The sequence below is a fragment of the Sinohyriopsis cumingii genome, chromosome 1, assembly GCF_028554795.1.
Source record: "Sinohyriopsis cumingii isolate HCF-2022 chromosome 1, ASM2855479v2, whole genome shotgun sequence".
Taxonomy (NCBI): Eukaryota; Metazoa; Mollusca; class Bivalvia; order Unionida; family Unionidae; genus Sinohyriopsis; species Sinohyriopsis cumingii.
The window spans coordinates 102,715,007-102,738,008 of NC_142961.1; the positions used below are offsets into that span (position 1 = coordinate 102,715,007).

Genomic DNA, 23,002 nt, shown 5'->3' on the forward strand with positions numbered 1-23,002 from the left:
TAAACTCATGAGGAAGAACATCTTGATAGCATTAGGAAAGCTATGGTTTTGAATCCTTTTACAGCCAAGCATATTTCTCTCTGTCAAATTGATATATTGCTAGGCATTATGGAATCAATTAGAATAGACAAGTGAAAAGTATTCTACCTCCTGGAGGTAGTCAAGCGCATCTCTTAGTTTCCTTTGTCTCTCCAAAGCTGTAAGCCATACTTGGCGCCACTTGTTAAAGAGGGCCCCAATACGGGGACTGCGGAAACGAGGTTCTGGGGTTCGTCTGCCATCATCATCTCGGCTACGCCTAGGAAAACACATGAAATTGTAAATATATTTGAAAACTAAAATTAATTGGAAGATTGTTTTGTAAAAAATGTGTGCAAAATGAAAAAAAAGTGTCAGATATAAGACTTTGATATTAAAGAAATTCTAATAAATATATAAGGCTGGAAAACCAAAATGACAAATTCTCTGGTGACCGTCATAGAAAGGAGTGAAGTTCTGTTTGCCAGAATAGACTGCACCGGTTCTTAAAGCTATTTGCAGGTCATCCTCTAACTCTGATAAAAGAATATAAAATTCAACCAATGGCACAAGATCATCAATGGAATTCTTCCCCAATGCAATGTTTAGCCAACAGAAATATTATTAAATTATTCAACCGTCATTACATTGTCATGTTTCCTGGAAAGAAGTTTAAAAACAGTTTGTTGTAACAAACAGTTGACCAATCATACCTTGGACTGCCATACTTGAATAAGGTTGGAGTTCGCCGCCCTGATAATCCCTTCAGCACTGGAATGTGTGAGATAGGTTCAATAGTGGACATTGTGCGGATTTTGTCACCCTTTGTCAACCGATCCACTTCTGGCTGTTTACCAGACATTTCATTCATGAAATCCTGTTGACAAAATTAAGGTTTAGAAAATAACTATTCTTTCACTCATTATCAACAGTACAAGATGTGGTTCAAAGACAAAACAACCAAGCCATATATACTCACTTAAAAGAGGGATCTAACAAAAACAACATAGACCCTGATCTGCCATCACATAATATGCTGGGAGACAAGGGTCTACGCTGTTTGTTTACTGTTTGGTCCTAACAAACTATGAAGACCCAGATCTAATGGCACATAACACGATGGCAGATATGGGTGTATGCAATTGGACCAAGCTTATAAATGAGTACAGGTGGTATTGTATTGAAAAAGTGGCTTTATTGCCAGGGAAAAGCATCACATGTCAGCAACTGTAAAAACATAGCTATTCACAATGTAACATCTCCCTTTCATAAGTATAATGTATGACTTTTTAAAATAAAAGTTTAGACTAGGGCCATATTTATGTATTTATGCATGCATGTATGTATGTATATATGTATGTCTGTGTGTGTGTGTATGTACATATGTATGTATATATGTGTGTGTATGTATGTATGCATGTATGTATTTATGCATATGTATGTATGTATATATGTATGCATGTTTATGTATTTATGCATATGTATGTATATATTAATGTATATATGTATGCATATGTATGTATGTATGGCTGTATGTATATATTAATGTATGTATGTATATATGTATGCATGTATGTATGTATGTATGCATGCATGTGTACGTATGTATTTATGCATATGTATGTATGTATGTATGCACGTGTATGTATGTGCATGTATTTATGCATATGTATGTATGTATGTATGTATGGATGTATGGCTGTATGGTTGTATGTATGGATGCATGTATGTATGTATGTTGTTGTTGTTGTTGTTGTAGGGTTTAACGCCATTTTTCAGCATGCGATAGGCTATACATGGCGGCTAGTATTAATGGTGGAGGAAGAACCCGGGAAAACCCAGGAAAGAACCACCGACCCACGAGGTATGTATGTATGTATAGATGTATGTATGTATGTATGGCTGGCTGGCTTGGAGTTTAATGGCTCATCAACACAATCCTGACTATCTAGTACAGAGTAAAGATAAAGCAAAACAAATAAAAAATTAACATCTGAAATCTTCAGGAAGATAAATTCTTCTAAATATAATTTTTGTAAAGCTTCTACACTTGTGATGACATCACAAAAACCATTGGTCTCAGATAAACCTGACAAGTACATGTTCTAATAACTGCAATCTGGTCAGGCATCACCCTTCTGGAGGTGTGCATGCATAAGGTATGTCCGTTTCATGCAAGTCCAACACAAGGATTGCAATTGCAAAACTTTGATATGCAAATCAAAAGAAGATGAACTTTAAACACAGAGCAATTCACTAAGAAGCAGATATTCAACTAAAGAGCTGAGACAGTGGTTGAATTTTGTTCTATCTGCAGAAGAATATGGAAGACAGGAATCCTGTATGAAAATGACTGACAGATGTCACTCACCAATGATAGGTTTTATGTTACAAACATCTTTGGAGTTTTCATTCTGCATATTTTGCCAAGTATGTGCTGATTTATATAATATTTGATTTTAGTCAAATGAAATTTTCCATTTGGAAATGGAAATGAAACGGAAAACTGCTGGGCAGCTTTGGCTGCTTTACCTGCCCTTTCATTACACTTAATATTTTAACTAGGCAACAAACAATGCAGAATACTTTTTGCAGATTGTACAAGCACAATTATGTTTCTGTATTATCTTGGATATTAACAGGTTGCTAAATTTAAGGTTTTGGCAGGCTTTCAGTGTAGAAAGGAATTATAAATTGATGTTTAAAAGTTGGTACACATTAGGATTTAATGAAAACAACTCTTAATATTCTAAACAATGTCTTTATTTCCACCAATGGAAATATTTAATGAACTTGAAAAGCAATTACTATGAAGTGATAAATACATATATTTTATGCACCTGAAGTTAAAGTTCTTTTGGACTGACATTGCCTGTCCTCATTCCATCCCTGCCATAAAACATTTATCGATGAGCTTTGGAATGTATGGCGATGTTTAACATAACAAAATTGACTATGCTGGACTCCCAACTAGTGTGCTATAATTACAGAAAGATACATAAATATTTCTATTGGAGAAATTCAGAAATTTTTTACTGTGGGAATGCCAAATATACAAGAATTTAAAGATACTCAAGTTACAATTTGTAATATTTGGGGGTGGGTAAAATAACCTATGTATATGGGATATTACAATGCGCTTTGGGTGGGGGTGGGAGGAATATCCTACATAACAAATATGTGGAGTATTCCATTTTGGAGGAGGAGAGAGAAATATCCCAGTATGCTACTCATATGGGATATTCCATTCTGGAGTTGAGGGGATTCTATTCAGATTTACATACCTGATGTTCTTTGACAAGTTCTACAATTGCTTCTTCATCATTTGGGATTGGAAGACCATTTGCATTAAAAATTCTAGTCTCTGCACTGTTTAGCCAACCAATAAGGTCTTCAAGAAGTGAATTATTGTTGTGTACATGGTCTAGCGCATCTCTTAACTTCTTTCCTCTTCCCTGACACCAGTTTGTGATCTGCAACAAAGAAACAATAACATTTGCAATATAACATGCTATTTGATAGGGTGATTATCAACATACTATTTGACAGAGCGATTATCAACATGCTATTTGATAGGGCGATTATCAACAGGCTATTTGATAGGGAGATTATCAACATGCTATTTGATAGGGTGATTATCAACATGCTATTAGATATAGTGATTATCAACATGCTATTTGATCAGGTGATTATCAACATGCTATTTGATAGGGTGATATCAACATGCTATTTGATTGGGTGATTATCAATATGCTATTTGATAGGGCAGTTATCAACATGCTATTTGATAGGGCGATTATCAACATGCTATTTGATAGGGTGATTATCAGCATGCTATTTGATAGGGCGATTATCAACATGCTATTTGATAGGGTGATTATCAACATGCTATTAGATATGGTGATTATCAACATGCTATTTGATCGGGTGATTATCAACAAGATATTTTATAGGGTGATTATCAACATGCTATTTGATTGGGTGATTATTAATATGCTATTAGATATGGTGATTATCAACATGCTATTAGATATGGTGATTATCAACATGCTATTAGATATGGTGATTATCAACATGCTATTTGATAGGGTGATTATCAACATGCTATTAGATATGGTGATTATCAACATGCTATTAGATATGGTGATTATATACATGCTATTTGATAGGGTGATTATCAACATGCTATTTGATAGGGTGATTATCAACATGCTATTAGATATGGTGATTATCAACATGCTATTAGATATGGTGATTATCAACATGCTATTAGATATGGTGATTATCAACATGCTATTAGATATGGTGATTATCAGCATGCTATTTGATTGGGTGATCATCAATATGCTATTTGATAGGGTGATTATTAACATGCTGAACTGTTTAACTAAATGTCATTATATAATGTTTTCTGTGCAAAATTTACAGCAACACAGTGGAACTGAAACAATACTCCTAACAAACCAGGATAACTTGAATCATCAACAGGCTATTTGATAGGGAGATTATCAACATGCTATTTGATAGGGTGATTATCAACATGCTATTAGATATAGTGATTATCAACATGCTATTTGATCGGGTGATTATCAACATGCTATTTGATAGGGTGATTATCAACATGCTGAATTGTTTAACTAAATGTCATTATATAATGTTTTCTGTGCAAAATTTACAGCAACACAGTGGAACTGAAACAATACTCCTAACAAACCAGGATAACTTGAATCTAAACCTTTGTTTTAAGGTGATTTTAAAACAACATTTGCATGCAAATTAGCTTCCAGATCATTTAAACAAGAGTAATTTGAAGGAAATGATGCTGTATTGAAATTCCAGGAACTCAGACCGTTTCTTCTTTTTAACTGCTGAGTGCTTAAAACATATGTATTGGACTTCAATTCAAATGGGGTAAGGCAGCATGTTTTGTATAATTATCAAAAATGGGTGGGCAACAGAACCTGTTCTAGCCCCATTCATCAGTTCTGATTTTGGCAAGGTAGAACACTCTCACTGTCAAGTGCCATCAATGATTGTGCATTGGAGTTTTATGCAAACTTGCTAAGTAAAGAAATAAAATCATTCCCAGTTTTTGTGTCCATATGCAATATCAGTCATAAAACTGAAGATTCCTACTTGAAGTGTAAGCATAAATGTTAATAACAGATTACAGAACACCATAATGTCTTTTATTACAACACCAGTCATGTTTGAGGCAGATATGGTCATAATCCCAAATCATATATGGCAGTCTCACAATATGGTGGTATACACGATGGCTTCATTATTATTCAGTCTCACAATATGGTGGTATACACGATGGCTTCATTATTATTCAGTCTCACAATATGGTGGTATACACTATGGCTTCATTATTATTCCGTCTCATAGTATGGTGGTATCCATTATAGCTTTGTTATAATTCAGTTTCATAATATGGTGGTATACACGATGGCTTTGTTATAATTCAGTTTCCAAATATGGTGGTATACACAGTGGCGTCATTATAATTCAGTCTCACAATATGGTGGTATAAACTATGGCTTCATTGTAATTTAGTCTCACAATATGGTGGTATACACACTGGCTTCATAATAATTCAGTTTCATAATATGGTGGTATACACTATGGCTTTGTTATGATTCAGTTTCCAAATATGGTGGTATACACACTGGCGTCATTATAATTCAGTCTCACTATATGGTGGTATATACTATGGCTTCATTATAATTCCACCTAACAATATGGTGGCATACACTATGGCTTCATTATAATTATGTCTCACAATATGGTGGTAATTCCATCTCACAATATGGTGGTATACACCATGGCTTCATTACAATTCAGTCTCACAATATGGTGGTACACACTAATGCTTCATTATAATTCAGTCTCATAATATAGTGGTATACGCTATGGCCTCATTATAATTCAGTCTCTCAATATAGTGGTATACACTGTGGCTTCCTTTATAATTTAGTCTGACAATATGGTGCTATACACTATGTCTTCATTATCAGGTAAATTAATGAAAACTAAGGCAGATATAGTCACAATTCCATTTCATCACAAGGTAGTCTCATAATAAGGTGGTAAACACTATGGCTTCATTTTAAGGCAGTCTCACAGTATGGTGTTATAAACCATGACTTCAATATATGAAAGTCTTACAATAAGGTTCAACTTACTAAGGCATCATTAAAATCCAGTCTCAAAGTATGGTGTATTACACAAGGACTTCAATGTAAAGAAGTCTCACAATAATGTTCTAGTTACTATGGCTTCTTTCAACGGCAGTCTCACAATATGGTGGTATCAACTTTGTGGCCTCATTATAAGACAGTCTCAAGAAAGGTTGGTAAACACCATGGCTTCACAGTAAGGTGGTACCTACTATGTCTTCAATCTCACAATGTGGTCGTATCCACCTTGGCTTCATTATACACCAGAGTTCATTGTAAGACTGTCTAACAATAAGGTTTTCATAATTGTTGCTTCATTAACTCATTAACTGCTGGAGGTTTTTGTCATTTTTGCCTGAAATGCGAGTAGGAAACACATTTTGTGGGCTATTTCTGAATACAGCCCATTACATCAACTACCAAGAGATTTCCCATTGACCTAATGCCTCGTTGTGTTAGAAACATCGTTTTTCATTGGCCATCTCGCTTGCGCATAAGCAGAAGGGTAAACATTGGAGTTCTTTTTTTTATATGCTTGATGGACTCATAATTTTCGTATCAACACCATTCTTTATTCCAAATGCCCATCTTATCCTACTGTTTGCAAAGGTTCACCTGTCTGTGTGCAGTTGAGACTGGTCTGCCTTAGATCTGAGGCCAAAATGTCTAAAATCCAGAAACAAAATCGGATTCCGACCACGGTGGGCCAAAAAGTTAGGTTTTTCCCTCTGTATTTTGTAGTGCAACTAGATTGTCCAGATTTGGTATCATTGTAGAGCTACATCTGTCTACCTTTCTATAATACCACCCACTTTAAAGTATCATACAAATGAGCTTGACACTACAGAGCTCGGCAAACGTAAACGTGGTGTCAGGGGTTAATGAGCTAAAAGTAGTCTGCCAATTAGGTGGTATACACCATGGCTTCCACTGGAAGCCTTATAAAGACTTAACTGTATATTGCAACATAAACATTTGAGTGTGTGTGTGGTTTGGATTTTTAATGTAGCAATAACAATTTTTCAGTCATATCGCTATGATGTCTGCAGTGTGACAGTTTATAGTGATGTCTAGCACTGAGGCATCATGCCGCAGACATGTAGCATGATGTCCCACCCAGTCACATTATCCAACACCAGGCCGACTAGTCCTAACGCTAACCTCTTAATGCTGAGCACCAAGAGAGGCAGCTGTTAGTACATTTCTGTAAGTCTTTGGTATGACTCAGCCGGGGATCGAACCCACAACCTCCTGCATTTAAGGTGGATGCTCTAGCCACTAGGCCACTGGAGTGTTCCTATAAACATTTAAGAAATTCTTGTACAATGAAAGTAAAACAAATAAAATGCCAAATTTATCTTACCAATCGGCTGACAGAAAAGTACCCAACATACCTCTTCCCATCTCTTCCTGAGGGCCGTTAGCCATCGCTTCAGGGTGGACACAGAATCAGGGTGACATCTTTTCATAATGTCCTGACCAATGTTCAGTGTCTCACGTAAGTTAGCCTCTTGCCTCAACAACTCCTCTTCAAATTGCTACAATGGGTAAAATAAAATTGCATTTTAGTTAATAGCAAAATTAAACAACTTTATTTGTTTCTTAAGAAATGAAATAAGACAAAAATGCATACAATCATTTTTTAAAAACGTTTTGGACAGAAACAAGTAATTATTTTCTTCCTTTCCAAAAACATTAAAAAATGTTTAATTCAGTATTCAAAGAAAACAAAATGAAAGAAGCTCAAGCAACCAAACTCACACATGCAATCATATTTGGGTCAGTATTCAATGAAAGAAAAATATGAACACTTGAAGCCCAAGCAACCAAACCCACAAGTAATCATATCTTTATCTCCATTAAGCCACACAGTAAAGCAATGTACTAAATCTGTACATTACTGAGTGAAAACCAACATAACTTGCTTAGTTTTATCTGGTTTATTTCAGACCACAAAAAAAAAAAAAAAGTTACTGAAAACAAATGAACTGATAGATGAATCAAAAGAATCCATGTTTTTAACTCTTGTGATCATCAACCATCCATGAAAATCTGCATAAATATAATTCTTACTGGTTGCAGCTGAGGCTGTCATTATATAAAAACAAACAAAACAGTCTATTTTGGTAGTGGATGAGAGAGTAGAAGGTATGTCTAAAATATAAAAGAACTATCACTCTGATCACAGTTTGTGCAGTCCATGATAAAAATCTATAATGCGTTTAGTTAAATTACATTCGAAGATCTATGTATCTAACCATAAACAAAATTACATTCTAAACACTTTTAGACTGACAACAATACCCTAAATAAGGCTTTATTTTATGCTAGGTTGTCTCTAATTAAAATATGCGCTTATCCACTTAAAACTATTTCCTATATATGAGACCATTATATGATTAGGCACAGGTTTTACTATTTATCTACAATGGAAGTGTTGAATTTTTTTTTGCAAGATGATGACTTTTGATTCTGAATAGTTTTCTCTTTTAATAAAGGGTGATAACAAATGACATATTAGAATACAAACAAACACAGTAGGGATAGAAGCAAGACTATTTACTTTGTGTTCCTCTATTTGTTTTATGATTCCAGCTTCATCATCTGGGACTGGACCTCTGTATCGGAGCTGCCTCTCTGCAGTGGCCAGCCAGTTTAGTAAGGCTTTACCCTTTTTATCAAAGTCCTCTGCCTTGAAAAGCATATTAAAAACACATAAAACATACATTTGTGCACTCATTCTGAAGATCTCAACCAAATAGCTATTTGACTGTGAATATTAACCATTCTTCTACAACATTATGTTGCTCGTATACTTTTATTATCCAAATAACCAATTATTTACACAAGTCCAGACCCCTATTTCACATAATACTACTTGTGCAAAAACTAACTTTTTGTGGTGTGCAATGGGGCCTAAGCTTCCATATTTCTTAAAAGAAATATCAGCATTTAAATGTTACTGGTAACTGTTCTCATGACCTGAACAATAATAATTACACTTCTAGTATTCAAAAGTCAATGGGATAGTTTAGACAAGAAGCTAGGAATTATTATTCTTGAATAATAATATTGAAAAATGGTTACATAACCAGATGGAATGGGGATATCATTCCTTTATAATTCAGATTACTGTATATTCTCACTTATAAGTCCAACTTCAAACTGCACAGACCCAGATATACCATGGCATTTTGCATTGGCAGATCTGAGTCTATGCAGTTTGTTAAGTGTAATCAGTTGAACAGACAATGCAGACTCTTTATCTACTGGCACATTATGTGATGGCTGATCAGGATCTATGTTGTTTATATATATGGTATTACAATTTTGTTTCATTTGCAAAATCCATCTGGACATACCAGTTTCTGAGCCTGCTCTAATCGCTCCTGTTTGTTGACACTAAGTTTACAGACTCGGTCCCAAAGGGTAGATAACTCAATCAGTTGTGCCTGCTGCTGTGTAGTGTCTTCCTCTGCCTTCTCCATGAGCTCCTTAGCTCGCTTGCGGACAAATGCTACATTATTGGCACGAGCACCAAGCTCTTGTTGGAATGCCTGGAAGTAGACACAGACATAGACATACAACTAACTTTAAATCAAGCCAAAGTCTAATTTCAGATACATAATTCTTTCTTGCTATGCATTCCTGATTATGTCAGGAAAAATTAGTTACAATTCTAAATGATGAAGAGGAGGCCTCCAGTTTCCCTAAATTTCAACACTCAGAATATGTACATTTTTGTTTGTGGTCAAGATAGACGAAAGGATGTCAAATCACTTTTAAGTTTTAAAACTATCACCTGAAAACCTTTTTTATTCTTGGAAAAGAGTTCACAAATTTTTCAATCCTGAGGAAATCTTCAAACTTTGATTGAAAATAAAAAAGATTCTTAGTAGCAAAAGTTATTTTAGTATTTCCATCTGTAAAGGCTGCAGCATGTTGTGTGAAAAATTCATTTGTTACCGAGCTAACAATAAGCTATGAGAAACCCAATTTTCGGAAGAAATTTTAAGATGTTAATTGCAATTGGGACATAGTGTAGAACTAACTTGATGCTGCAGAAAGCTTTGACCTGAAAAGTACCTTGAGAAACAGCCATTATTGATTTGCAAGGACAGAATTTTACATGCTACCATATAAATTTGCTTACAAGTTCAGACCGCTGCAAACAATATAGACCATTATCTGCCATCATGTAATGCACTGGCACATGAGGGTCTCTGTTACTTATAACAAACTGCACAGACCCATATCAGTTAGCACATTATGGCATGGCAGATCAGGCTATGAGCAGCTTCCAGATGGACTGAACTTATTAAGTGAGATTATATGGTAGTTATATAATTTTGTTTTTTTAAAATAGCAGCAGTAGTTGAAGTTCCTCATCATTCTGCATTCTTGGTAGTAAAAGAACCCCGTCTCAAAACAAATCATTAATATGAAACAAACTTACCAGTACATTCATCTAACATAATATAAATTTAGGCTACATTATAATAATTGTTTGTTACTTACAGGTGTTTTTGTAATAAAGGTGCTCTATGATCAGATGGCACCATACTTTTGTTTCATGTCAAATTAAAGTATAGTCCGAGTTTCCTCTGACCCTTGCCACCCCATTTTTTGATATTTGGACATTTATGTTGGGGTGTAGGGTCAGAGCGCATTCCTTATAAAAAAGTTGGAATTAGCCGACACCATTTGGTGTCGGCATGGGGTAGCTGCTTACTAGCCGGCCCAGCGAACTTGAACGACCTTTCATCGAAATATACCTGCATGAAATCGATAGGAATATGATTTATTTTCTCCGAAATTGCGATCATAGCATTCATTATGTCTTTAATCTGCTGATACACGAGATGAAAGCACGTCGTTGCTAACATTTGACCTGGATCTGGCCATTTGTATTCCTAGTCACGTGACTACACAACTCTCGCAACCGACATCAGAGGTCATACAGTCACGTGATATCAACAATAGACCATTTCTAGTGTTGCTGTAGGAAAACAAATCGAACATATAAATAAAAGCAATGTCATTTTTATAGAAAAATTAAAAAACAAACTTCTAAAAATATTTATTATGAAAATAACGACGAAAATCTGTAAACGTTGCAGAAATTTGAAGAAAACCAGATTCACTACGAAGTACACGTGTCAATGTAGTAGTCACGTGACACGAACAAAAAACCCCATCGCTGACACGTGCTCGGTACTTCTTGAAAACGGTTTTCTCCACACTGCTGCGATACTGACAAGTTTCTGTTCGTTGCTCTCAGAATAAATATGTTGAGAATTAAGTGTGCATTATGTTTATTTGCAAACATTAAGTGACTTCTATATAATACGTCCAAATTCTATGTACAACAACTTTGGAAATTTGTTAATTTCGATATCACGTGACTATATGACCTCTGATGTCATTGACATGTAGGTTCCGAGATTTGTATAGTCATGTGACTCGGAATGCAAATGGCCAGATCCAGGTCAAATTTCAGGAACGATGTACTTTTGTCTCGTCTGTCAACGGATTAAAGACATGACAAATGCTATGCTCACAATTTTTGAGAAAATAAATCATATTCCTATCGATTTCATACAGGTATATCTCGAAGAAAGGTCGTTTAAGTTCGCTGGGCCGGCTAGTAAGCGGCTACCCCTTGCCGACACCAAATGGCGTCGGCGAATTCCAACTTTTTGATAGGGAATGCGCTCTGACCCTACATCCCAACATACATGTCCAAATATCAAAAAATGGGGTGGCAAGGGTCAGAGGAAACTCGGACTAATTAAAGTATAGAAATGTAAAGTATCTGAATCCTTGCAGTGTATTTACCAAGAATACAGCAAATTTACCAAACAGACAGCAAATTTACCAAGCAGACAGCATATTTACCAAGCAGAAGCAAGTTAACACACTAAGATGCCAGTGTTTAAAACTAAATTCCACTTCTGATATGTAGTCAACAATTCAAACAGCAAAGAAAAATGTCTAATTTTGGAAGAATACATATCTGCCATTATGAAAATGGGGAGATATCTGATTAAAAGTTTTACAACAATACACATACTGGCAAAATCAAATACTTAAGGGTCCATTCTACACGATTTAGGTGAAATAGTCACTTTAAGTCTGTCATTTAACCTAAACAGGTTCAAAAAGCAAAGTTCACATTGCCTTGCATTGATATCACATTACACCCAACCCGATTTCAATACAATGCATTAACAATCTTAGTAAAACACTCACTTTCTGTTTAAATTTTCCCTTAAATGAGAAAGTTGAAAGAAAGAAAATGAAGTCTTATATTCTGCAGTCAATTTTGGTGCTAATTTGATGATCATGAATACCAGAAATTACAGTGAATCATATGGAATTCCTGCCAAAAATTCATATATGATTCTTGAAATATAAATAAAAAATGGGCTTTTTCTAGCCCAATTTGAAACAAATGACTTGGTTGACTTTTTCTAGCCCATTTGAAGCAAATTACGACTCAGTGGACTTTTTCTAGCCCACATGAAGCAAAGTACGATTCAGTGGACTTTTCCTAGCCCATCTGAAGCAAATTATAACTCAGTGTACTTGTTCTAGCCCAATTTAAAAGAAATTATGACTTGGTGGAATTTTTCTAGCCCATCCTGAAGCAAATTATAACTTGTTGGACTTTTTTCTAGCCCATTTGAAACAAATTATTACTCGGTGGATGCATGCAGGTTCAATACTAATAATGTTCTGCCCAATATTATGATATATGAAAATAGAACTTTTATTGCGGAAGATGTGGATTGTCAAGGTTTCTATTATAACATCAAATGTGGTGGAGCAAGTTTTAATATTTGTACAAACTTTCCATAATATTTCATCATCATCATTTTGATAACTGTAAATGAAAGTATGAAGAAAAAAAACATTAGTTTGACTATTAGGTGACTATTTTGAACTTTCTACACTCACTTCTCCATTTTTGCCAACTGTGCTTTATTTTATTGAAAGGGAGATAATTTTACCCAAATATTAGGGTCCAGCCTGGACAAAGACTAATCATGATTAAATGCACTTAAAAGCAATGCTAAGCTTAAATGAATTCTGGCAAAATAAAGGTAAAATTATGGCTCAGATCTAGTTACACATGGAAAAGATGTCAAGTTCCAGCACGCCAGATTCACTAACTTTCCACTGGGATATTAAACAAACAAAATTTCTCAGGATGCCAGTGGAAACTTGGATCACCACATGACCCTAATTAATACAGCAGAATGATCCTTGTCAGTACAGGAGAAATACAGCAAATTTATCTGTTAATCAACTCCTGCATCTTCTTTAACATCGTGAACATTTAGATACCTTGTGTTCTTCCACCATGTTATTAACTGTATCGATGTCTCCATGAACAGGCTGTTCTTCTCGGAGTCCTGGTTCTACCTTGGCAAGCCAGTCAAGCAGGGTTTGCAGTGCAACATTATACTGTCCAGTGAAAATTAGGGCCTCATCCAGTTTCCGCTGCCTGGGAAAAAAATATTCTAATTTGTTGAGACAAGTGTTCTAAAAACCAACTGTCATTTCTTTGTAAAATTTCAATCATGTTAATGATTTGGATCATAATTAAATGAGTTAAATTGGTGACCTGCTTTCTCAGTGAGTTGACAACTTTCATTCAATTGTTAAAAATGATATATCACGTAACACAATTCATACCATGATAATCTATTTAATGTCACATTACATGTCTTACATAGTGTTACATTTTGTGGTAGCATACCAAATTGTATTTTTATATAATTGATGTACATCACATTTTGGCACACGTATATCATTGTTATATATGGACACATTTCATGTCAAGACACTAAAGCTGATTATATTTTACGTATTACATACTATTCAGGAAACTCGAGCACACCATTCCCTCATTGTAGAATGACATGAAAACTTGAGAACCCAGTTGTGCCCAACCATTGCCACGCACTGTTTATATTAGATCAAATGATATAGGGATGCACTCAGACACTGCCATGTTATGACTGTTTTTATTAGTAAAAAATGACATAATTGTTGTACTTAGTCGTTGCTATGTGCTAGATCAAGAAGTGTATGGTGAGATTTAAAATCACTATTTTGAGAAATTAACCAGTAAAAACATACTGATGGGTTTGACTGTGGCCATTTGTGGGTGTTAATTCCAGTCATGAAGCTTTAGTTTGTCAGTGTCTGCTTAAGATGTATACATGTGTTTTGATCTTAAAGGGAAGCAACTTCTTTACTGATACACAAATTTTTGAGTCCTGCATGTCATCTAAATCTATATTAAGTCTGTCATTAATTTATCAACTTTAATTGACTTCTTCAGATCCAAAATCCATAAATATTCAACTCCATTAGACAAATATTTGTGTAAGACATCGAAGATTACAACTCCCATGTATCAATGAAAGCTGCTAGCATCCCATAACACTTTCCCCATACATGACAACCAAAACATCAGGGTCTCCCTTGCTTTCTTGTGTCATTCCCTATATTGCAGTCATTGTTATGGACACTGTCGATCACAAATTGAGGAAGAGATGGTTGATAATTTCTCCCATGTAATGTTTACAACAGCATCCAAGAACATTTCATATTTTATAGCTCAAAATTCACAGTACTAAAGCTTGCATGACCTTTGCTTGGAATATTGTATACATTAGTGTAATCAATGCTTGAACACTGTACACATTAGTGTAATCTATGCTTGAACACTATACATTAGTGTAATCTATCCTTGAACACTGTATATGTTAGTGTAATCTATCCCTGACCACTATACATTAGTCTAATCTAACCTTGAACACAATACATTAGTGTAATCTATACTTGAATACTGTATAAATCAGTGTAATCTATCCCTGACCACTATACATTAGTGTAATCTATACATGAATACTTTATACATTAGTGTAATATCCTTGAACACTGTATACATTAGTCTAATCTATCCCTGACCACTATACATTAGTGTAATCTATACTTGGAATACTGTATAAATTAGTGTAATCTATTTTTGAACACTGTATACATTAGTGTAATCCTTGGTTCAGTGCTATTCAATGTCATTCTCAGTCAATCTGTGCCAATTTTCATGCTGAACATCAAACTTATTCTAACTGAAAGCAATCAAATATTAATGTGCATGTGTATAATCTGAAACTAGAAAAAAATAGAAAGTCACCACAACACTTGCCTGTCAACAGATTTGCCACATACGCTGTTCCACTTCTTTTTCAAATCATTCAGTGTCCCCTGCACGACAGGGATGTCCTCTTCAGGGCATTTCTCTTTTAAAGATCTCCCCATCCTGTTGATCCCATCATACAATGGCTGCTTTGCTCCAAGTATCTTCTGGAACTCCTGTCAGAACAGCAATAATGAATAGATGAACAAATTTCATTTCCCTATCGTACATGGAATTTCCCTATCGTACATGTCATTTCCCTATCGTACATGGAATTTCCCTATCGTACATGTCATTTCCCTATCGTACATGGAATTTCCCTATCATACATGTAATTTCCCTATCGTACATGGAATTTCCCTATCGTACATGTCATTTCCCTATCGTACTTGGAATTTCCCTATCATACATGTTATTTCCCTGTCATACATGGAATTCCCCTATCACACATGTCATTTCCCTATCATACATGTCATTTCCCTGTCGTACATGGAATTTCCCTATCGTACATGTCATTTCCCTATCGTACATGTCATTTCCCTATTGTACATGTCATTTCCCTATTGTATATGTCATTTCCCTATCGTACATGGAATTTTCGCTTGATCTTGCTAACAATGTTTTTATGAAAACTGCCTAGAAAGTAAACATATTGAAAAGTTGCTGGAATGGATAAAAAATATAATCAGGTCAAACATATATATTCATATGAAAAAGACTTTCCAACTTTAATTTGTCTACCATGAGTGGGATTTGTTTATTCATTCCAGCAAGCTCTTGAGCAAAATTGTCAAGTTCCAGAAAGTCTGGACATCTGCATACACTTATTCGTGCCAAATCTGATATATCTACATTGAGAAGTTTTAGTAGAGTCTTGCAAATGAATGCATGCAGATGTATGTATGTATGTATGTACTGCGTACATATGTGGTTTAAGTTTGCTACCACATTGCTGGCCTGCCAATTAAAGTTACATTGTGAAAAATGCAAATATACAAAATTGCAAAACACTTTAAGAACACAGCCACTGAGAAAACATAACCACATATTACTGCAAGATAAAAGATAAAGATGTTGAAATATTTTAAAAGATGTATAAGATAAAAGATTAAAGAAAACGAGACTCCTTTATTGGTCTTGGGCTCTACCATCTGAAAAGAATTTCCAGGAATTTAAAATAATACCATTTCTTCATTTTAACTGCAAATTGATGAAACCATCTCTGATATTCTTGAGTGACAAGATTTTCAAAGAGCTACTGTGGCAGCAATTCTGGAAATAAGATTGGCACCATTTTATTTAAGATAAATTGGACACCATTAGAAAACTCCTGGTGAAAACCCCATTTTGACATGAGACTTTTGATGAAAACCCCATGATGACACATTCATCCATCCTGAAAAAGTAGTGACAATATTTTCAGAATGTTCATTGTTGCGGCCATATTTGATGTCACATAGGCACCATTTTCATTCAGGACCAACTAGATATCATAATAAGTGTTCTGGTGAAAACCCCATGTCAATATGACTTTCCATTCAGGATAGCAAGATTTTCAAGGTGTCCATCATTGTAACCATATTGGATGTCAGACTGGCACAATTTTTATTAAGACTAACTAGACAACATTTTAAGTCTTCAGTGAAAATGTCATAGTGCTACAACTTTCTGTGTAGGTGAAGTAGTAATAAGATTTTAAGGACTGCTGTTGTGGTACCCATATTGGATGTCACATCAGACATCACAAGAAGTGTTTTAATAAATACCCCATGCTGAAATGACCATTCATTCAGGAGTAGTAGTGATAATAATTTTTCATGATGGCTGCTGTGATGACCATACTTGATGTATGAGCTACATATTTTTAGCTGGATCAACTAGACCCTGGAATGCATATGTGTGTAAAGCTTCAAGGCAATTCTTCAAGCAGTTTAGGAACAGTAATAACAAAGGTTAACAGATGGATGATGGACAACTGACCTTCCCACAATCTCTTCTGGTGTATGACCAACAGAGCTAAAACTACAAAATCCTTAAAATATAGGGTCAAAATTTGTGTTATTAATTACTTTCTTCACATAAATGTTCAAGGTTTTCTAAGATGGAGCATCATCAAAAACTTCTTAACTGAGGTTACATAAAACACTTCCATCTTACAGGGTGGCAGTAACTCCACTCAACAAGAATATATTGTGTTGTCAGTGGACACTGGGAAGGTATGCACATGAGTCAGTGAACACCGGGAAGGTATGCACTCTGGCTGAATCAGTGGACACTGGGAAAGTATGCACTCTGGTCAAGTCAGTGGACACTGGGGAGGCATGCACTCTGGTCAAGTAAATGAACATGCAAGATAAGCACTCTGGTGAAGTCAGTCAACACTGGCAAGGTATGCACTCAGGTTGAGTCAGTGAACACCGGGAAGGTATGCACTCTGGTCAAGTCAGTGAACACAGGCAAGGTATGCACTCTGGTTGAATCCGTGAACACTGGCAAGGTATACACTCTGGTCAAGGTACAGCCATCAGGAGGTATGCATAGGTCAGGTATGAAAGCGGCATAATACCATCTCATCACTGACTGGCTCTGCACTAATAGTGACTCCTCAAATGCTTGTGGTATCATACACAAGAAAAAATAATTGATTCTAAATGTATGAATTTACTGGCAAAAGGAATATCTACTAGCAATATGAAGGAAAAAAAGGGACGAATTTATACGCAGAATCAGTCAAATACATTTTGCTGTATGAAAGTCACATATCTAACTAGCTTGTTTCTGGTATTTGTACTGAATTCAAGTAATGAAGAGCTTTGCCTCTCATTCGAAAGTTCATGGGTCAAATCAAAGGCAGGTAAATTAAGTGTATATATTCAATGCATATGATGCTCATCCACTTCGCCTTGATATCAGTTTGAAGTCAGATAATTGTATTATATACTGGACAGACAGACAGACAGACAGACAGATAGATAGATAGATAGATAGATAGATAGATAGATAGATAGATGTTACCTTGTGTTTATCAATTTGGTCCTTAAGTTTGACTGGGTCATGGCTTATTGTATTTTCTCTATCCAGAAACAGGTCTGAATCAATTAACCAGTCCATGAGATCTCTATAGGCATCATTAAACTAGTGGAAGAAATATTCAAAAGTATTGCATTAAATTCTACATCTAAGCATCTAAAGCAAATTAAAACTGATGCTGTATATAAAAATGGACAAAGATTTAAATCTTTTTTATATTTGGAAACTTTTGGGGGGATATGTGATGTAAATTATAAACAATGAATGGTTATACAATATTGAATCTGACTTCAGATTTTAAACAAATGGTTTTTCATAATTTTATTCAAGTATATTTTAACAACTTGAAGATTGTGGTCTTTGGGGAACACATAGAAATTCATGAAAGAAGGTCCATATTGGTTTGACCTCTGGCCAAGGGCCCTAAAAGCCCTGGACATTAAACCAAATTCCCCTTGTAAACTATGACTCCATCACGTCTTTGAACAATAAGGACTTGGTGATTCAAGTAGATGTAACAAGTTATCTGACTGGATAAATGTAAAGATCTGTGGAAGTAAAATCTGTGCTAAACTGTCAGTAACACTGATGGCACTGTGATTATGTTACTAATGTCAGTAACACTGATGGCACTGTGATGATGTTAACTAAACTGTCAGTAACACTGATGGTACTAAGATTCTGTTACTACTGTCAGTAACACTGGTGACACTGTGATTATGTAAACTAAACCATCAGTAACACCAAATATACCATTATGATGATGTTAACAATGTTTGCACCAAATAGCTACCTTCTTTCAGAATGGGGACAGCAGCCTTGTCTTTTTAGGCACTAAAAACAATAATCTCATTTTAACATTGCTATGGCTTCCATCTTAACTAATTTGTTTTAGTTAAAAATGGTAAAATCCCCATTAACATATGTAAATCCCCCAATACAGATCCTTACTCCTAATCTAAAATCCTGCATGTTTTAACAAGGTATAAAGATCATTCAAATATGGTCAGTTTACCTGCTTGGCTTCCCTGTAGCCCTTCTCAAGATGGCGTGTCCTCTCAGCACTCCTAGACACAATTTTCTCCCACCTGTGTTGTACACTGGAGAGTAGGTTTTTTATCAGTACCACGTCTTGTTTTTGACTAAAATACTTCAGATGAGTTCCGGTCTTGTCCAGAGAAATAAGGACCTCACGGTGACGTCCGATATCTTTCTGAAGGGCCTGCAATGGTGATAAAACCAATGTGAATGAGTTATTAAAACTAAAACCTGACAAATATGCAGCTGTATAACACCAAAGAAATCCAATCAATGACAGCTAAACATTGCTGAAATTTGGCATTTTACTATCCTGATTAACTTTTATAAAAAAATCCATGAAACCATAGTCAAAATGTAAGTCATCATTGATCACCATGGTTCCAAAATGGCTGTATCTGCCCAACATATCTGACAAACGAGCGTATCAGGCATTTAGACAAAGGTTTTATGCCTGACTGCTCAAACCTGAGAATGCTACACCCACTAATTAACAAAGATGTTCTTTTAAAACTGGGTTATTCTTCACCAAATAAGTCATGGCAGTAGGCAGATGACATGCATGTAGTGAAAATGTGATGGAAATAGGAGGTGAGAGTTTTAAAGATTCAAAACTGAATAGGTTATATAGTACAAATGTAAAGAGGTGACCCCACCAGGCTCTGTACTGGCCCTCTTGACCAGTAGACACATATGTGAACCTATATACTGCTCAACTAATCCACAAAGATGACTCACCAGGCTCATTACACTGCCTGACCATCTGCCACACAGGTGAGTCACCAGGCTCCTTAGAGGTTTCTTGACAACTCACACTGGTGATTCACCAGTCAAATATTACATGCTGCCTGACCAACTCACACAGGCAACCCACTAGATTTGTTAAATACAGCTGACCAACCCATATAGGTGACTTGCCAGCCTCCATACATACTGCTTGACCAACCAACCAAAGGTAACTCACTGGGTTCTTTACATCAGCCTGACCAACCCCCAGAGGTGACTTACTTGACTCCCAACACAGACCTTGACAAACCAACACTGGTGAACCACTAGACTTCTTACATACTGGTTGACAAGCCCTTATAGGTGACCTATCAGGCTCCTAACTGACCACTTGATCAACCTACATGTCAAGCAAAATTAAACAAACACTTAGCAGAGTTATTAGACTGGTCTGCAGCTTTTATCATAGACTCGCCAGCTGAAAGTTGTAGTGCTAGGCCAACAGGTCAATTATCCTGTGAAATTCTTTGGTCACGTTTTCTTGACTTCTTTATACACTTAATAGACTTGAAGCATAAAGGCAACAGAGGTGCAAAATCTCTTGACCATGGCCAACACCTAAAATTAAATGAATGTTGTGGGCTTTTTACCTACTAAAACATCAGTCTCTCACATAATGAGATTTGTAACTACTGTGTGGCAGTGTATGTGCATGCCAGACCTTCATAAACAAGATAAATGTAGCCAAGGCATAAATAAAACCAAAGAAAAAATGAATAAAAGTAACAAATATACAACCATTGTTATTACTCTCCAGTAAGTGTTTGGAGACCTAATAAGATAGATACTGACCACTGGACCATACCAGATACTTTGGTCTTGTTGAATTGATCACTGGACCATGCCAGATATTTAGGTCTTGTATATATTGACCACTGGACCATACCAGATATTTAGGTCTTGTGTATATTGACCACTGGCCCATATCAGATACTTAGGTCTTGTGTATATTGACCATTCGACCATACCAGATACTTAGGTCTTGTGTATATTGACCATTGGACCATACCAGATATTTAGGTCTTGTGTATATTGACCACACCAGATATTTAGGTCTTGTGTATACTGACCACTGAACCATACCAAATATTTAGGTCTTATGTATATTGACCATTGGACCATACCAGATATTTAGGTCTTGTGTATACTGACCACTGGACCATTCCAGATATTTAGGCCTTGTGTATATTGACCATTGGACCATACCAGATATTTAGGTCTTGTGTATTTTTGAGATTGCAAGTCTGCTTGTTGACAATGAATATTTAATTTGGAAAACATTTAGAGTGGCATTAAAAAAAAAAAACTGTTGTTTGGAAAAATTCTACAAATTTTTTTAGAAATTGTTTTTTTTAAACCTTTTAATAAATATTCTTAAAGAAAACAAATGAAGCTTCCAAAAAAATACTTTTTTTTTATCACAGTTAAGTTTGTCTCTTATTAACGCATTTATATTAAATTTCATAAAATATTAGGCAGCCATGTTAATTTTTTGGGGAAAAAGTCTGATAAGTGACAGAAATTTTTGTGGACACGTGTTGATACAACAAGAATGTGTTAAGACATCATGATTTGCTGCCACAAAATACAAGCTTTATTCCCCTCCCCCAATGAATGTCACTCTGATGTTGAACTCTCTGGTAAGTAATTACTGATGGAAGGGATTATTTTACAACTTTATTTGCATGACTGATAATGAGATCTGAAACTGCAAAACAGAAAAAGGCTGATTAACAGCATGCCTATTTTTACATCGCCTCCAAAATATAGACAAAGGGAATGGATCCTACAACACCAAATTTGGTCTCTTTAAAAAATCATTATCTAGAAGGTCGCTCATCCAGATTAAATGAATCTCTCTAATTATGTTTGTATGATCAAAATTTAATTCTGAATTCTGTGGCATGTTTTTTCATAAGTTGAGTCCAACTGCAAACAACACAGACCCTTATCTGCTACCCCATAATGCCCTGGCAGATCAAGATCGATGTTGATCTAATGGTTACTCCTAAGAAACTGCAAAGAGCCAGATTTGCTTGTGCATTATGCGATAGCAGATCTAGATCTAAACAGTTTGCAGTTAGGCTCAAGCAATAAATAAGTACATATGGTAATTTGTTTAAATTGCCAAACATGGCTATTTTAAACCACTGAAACACCTAACTAGCACACCTTATGATCTTCAATTTGCTCTGTTACTTGTTCCATTACTCTGCTGACTGGTCGTTGGTTGTTCAGAATTTTCTCTGTATCAGTCAACCAGGTGATGAATAGGTTCAGGTCAGAGTGGAAACTGTTGGCCTGTTGTACTGCCTCTTCAAGCTTGCTCTGCAGTCAAAAATTGAGGAAAAAAAATTGCTTTAATGATGTAAATTCATGTGTTTTTAAGCACTCCTACCAAAAAAGTATAAAAGGCCTCCTGATTCAAGGTATGGGGACCATAACTGCCAATCGTGTAATATACTGAACTGCGTTATAGTGAGAACTGTGAAATGTATGAAACTGAGGTATACTGAGAATAGCACAATATAATGAACCATGGTATAGCAGGCTCTATCAAAGTTTTATAAATAATAGTGTTCTGAAAAGGAAATGATACAAGACAGTTTCACCTTGTTTCTTCAATCCATATTGCTATACATTGGCACAATTTGGGTCAGGAGGTTAACAGTAGTACTAAGTTATATCCATAAGCATGTTACAGTGTTTTATCTACCCATGCATCACGTGTCAA

At 35.5% G+C, this 23,002-nt stretch overlaps 1 protein-coding gene across 1 annotated transcript in view; it reads right to left on the reverse strand.

Moving 5' to 3' along the window:
- The window catches only part of LOC149807465 (uncharacterized), a 496,731-nt gene that overhangs the window by 25,442 nt on the left and 448,287 nt on the right, over positions 1–23,002 (reverse strand). Inside the window, exons 75-85 of the mRNA XM_089956330.1 lie at positions 22,441–22,596; positions 19,460–19,666; positions 18,430–18,549; positions 15,420–15,590; positions 13,551–13,706; positions 9,563–9,757; positions 8,764–8,892; positions 7,595–7,738; positions 3,303–3,491; positions 732–895; positions 148–298 (exon numbers count right to left, since the gene is read on the reverse strand). Coding sequence (XP_089812456.1) covers positions 148–298; positions 732–895; positions 3,303–3,491; positions 7,595–7,738; positions 8,764–8,892; positions 9,563–9,757; positions 13,551–13,706; positions 15,420–15,590; positions 18,430–18,549; positions 19,460–19,666; positions 22,441–22,596 — 1,782 coding nt within the window. The remainder of the gene's footprint in view (positions 1–147; positions 299–731; positions 896–3,302; positions 3,492–7,594; positions 7,739–8,763; positions 8,893–9,562; positions 9,758–13,550; positions 13,707–15,419; positions 15,591–18,429; positions 18,550–19,459; positions 19,667–22,440; positions 22,597–23,002) is intronic.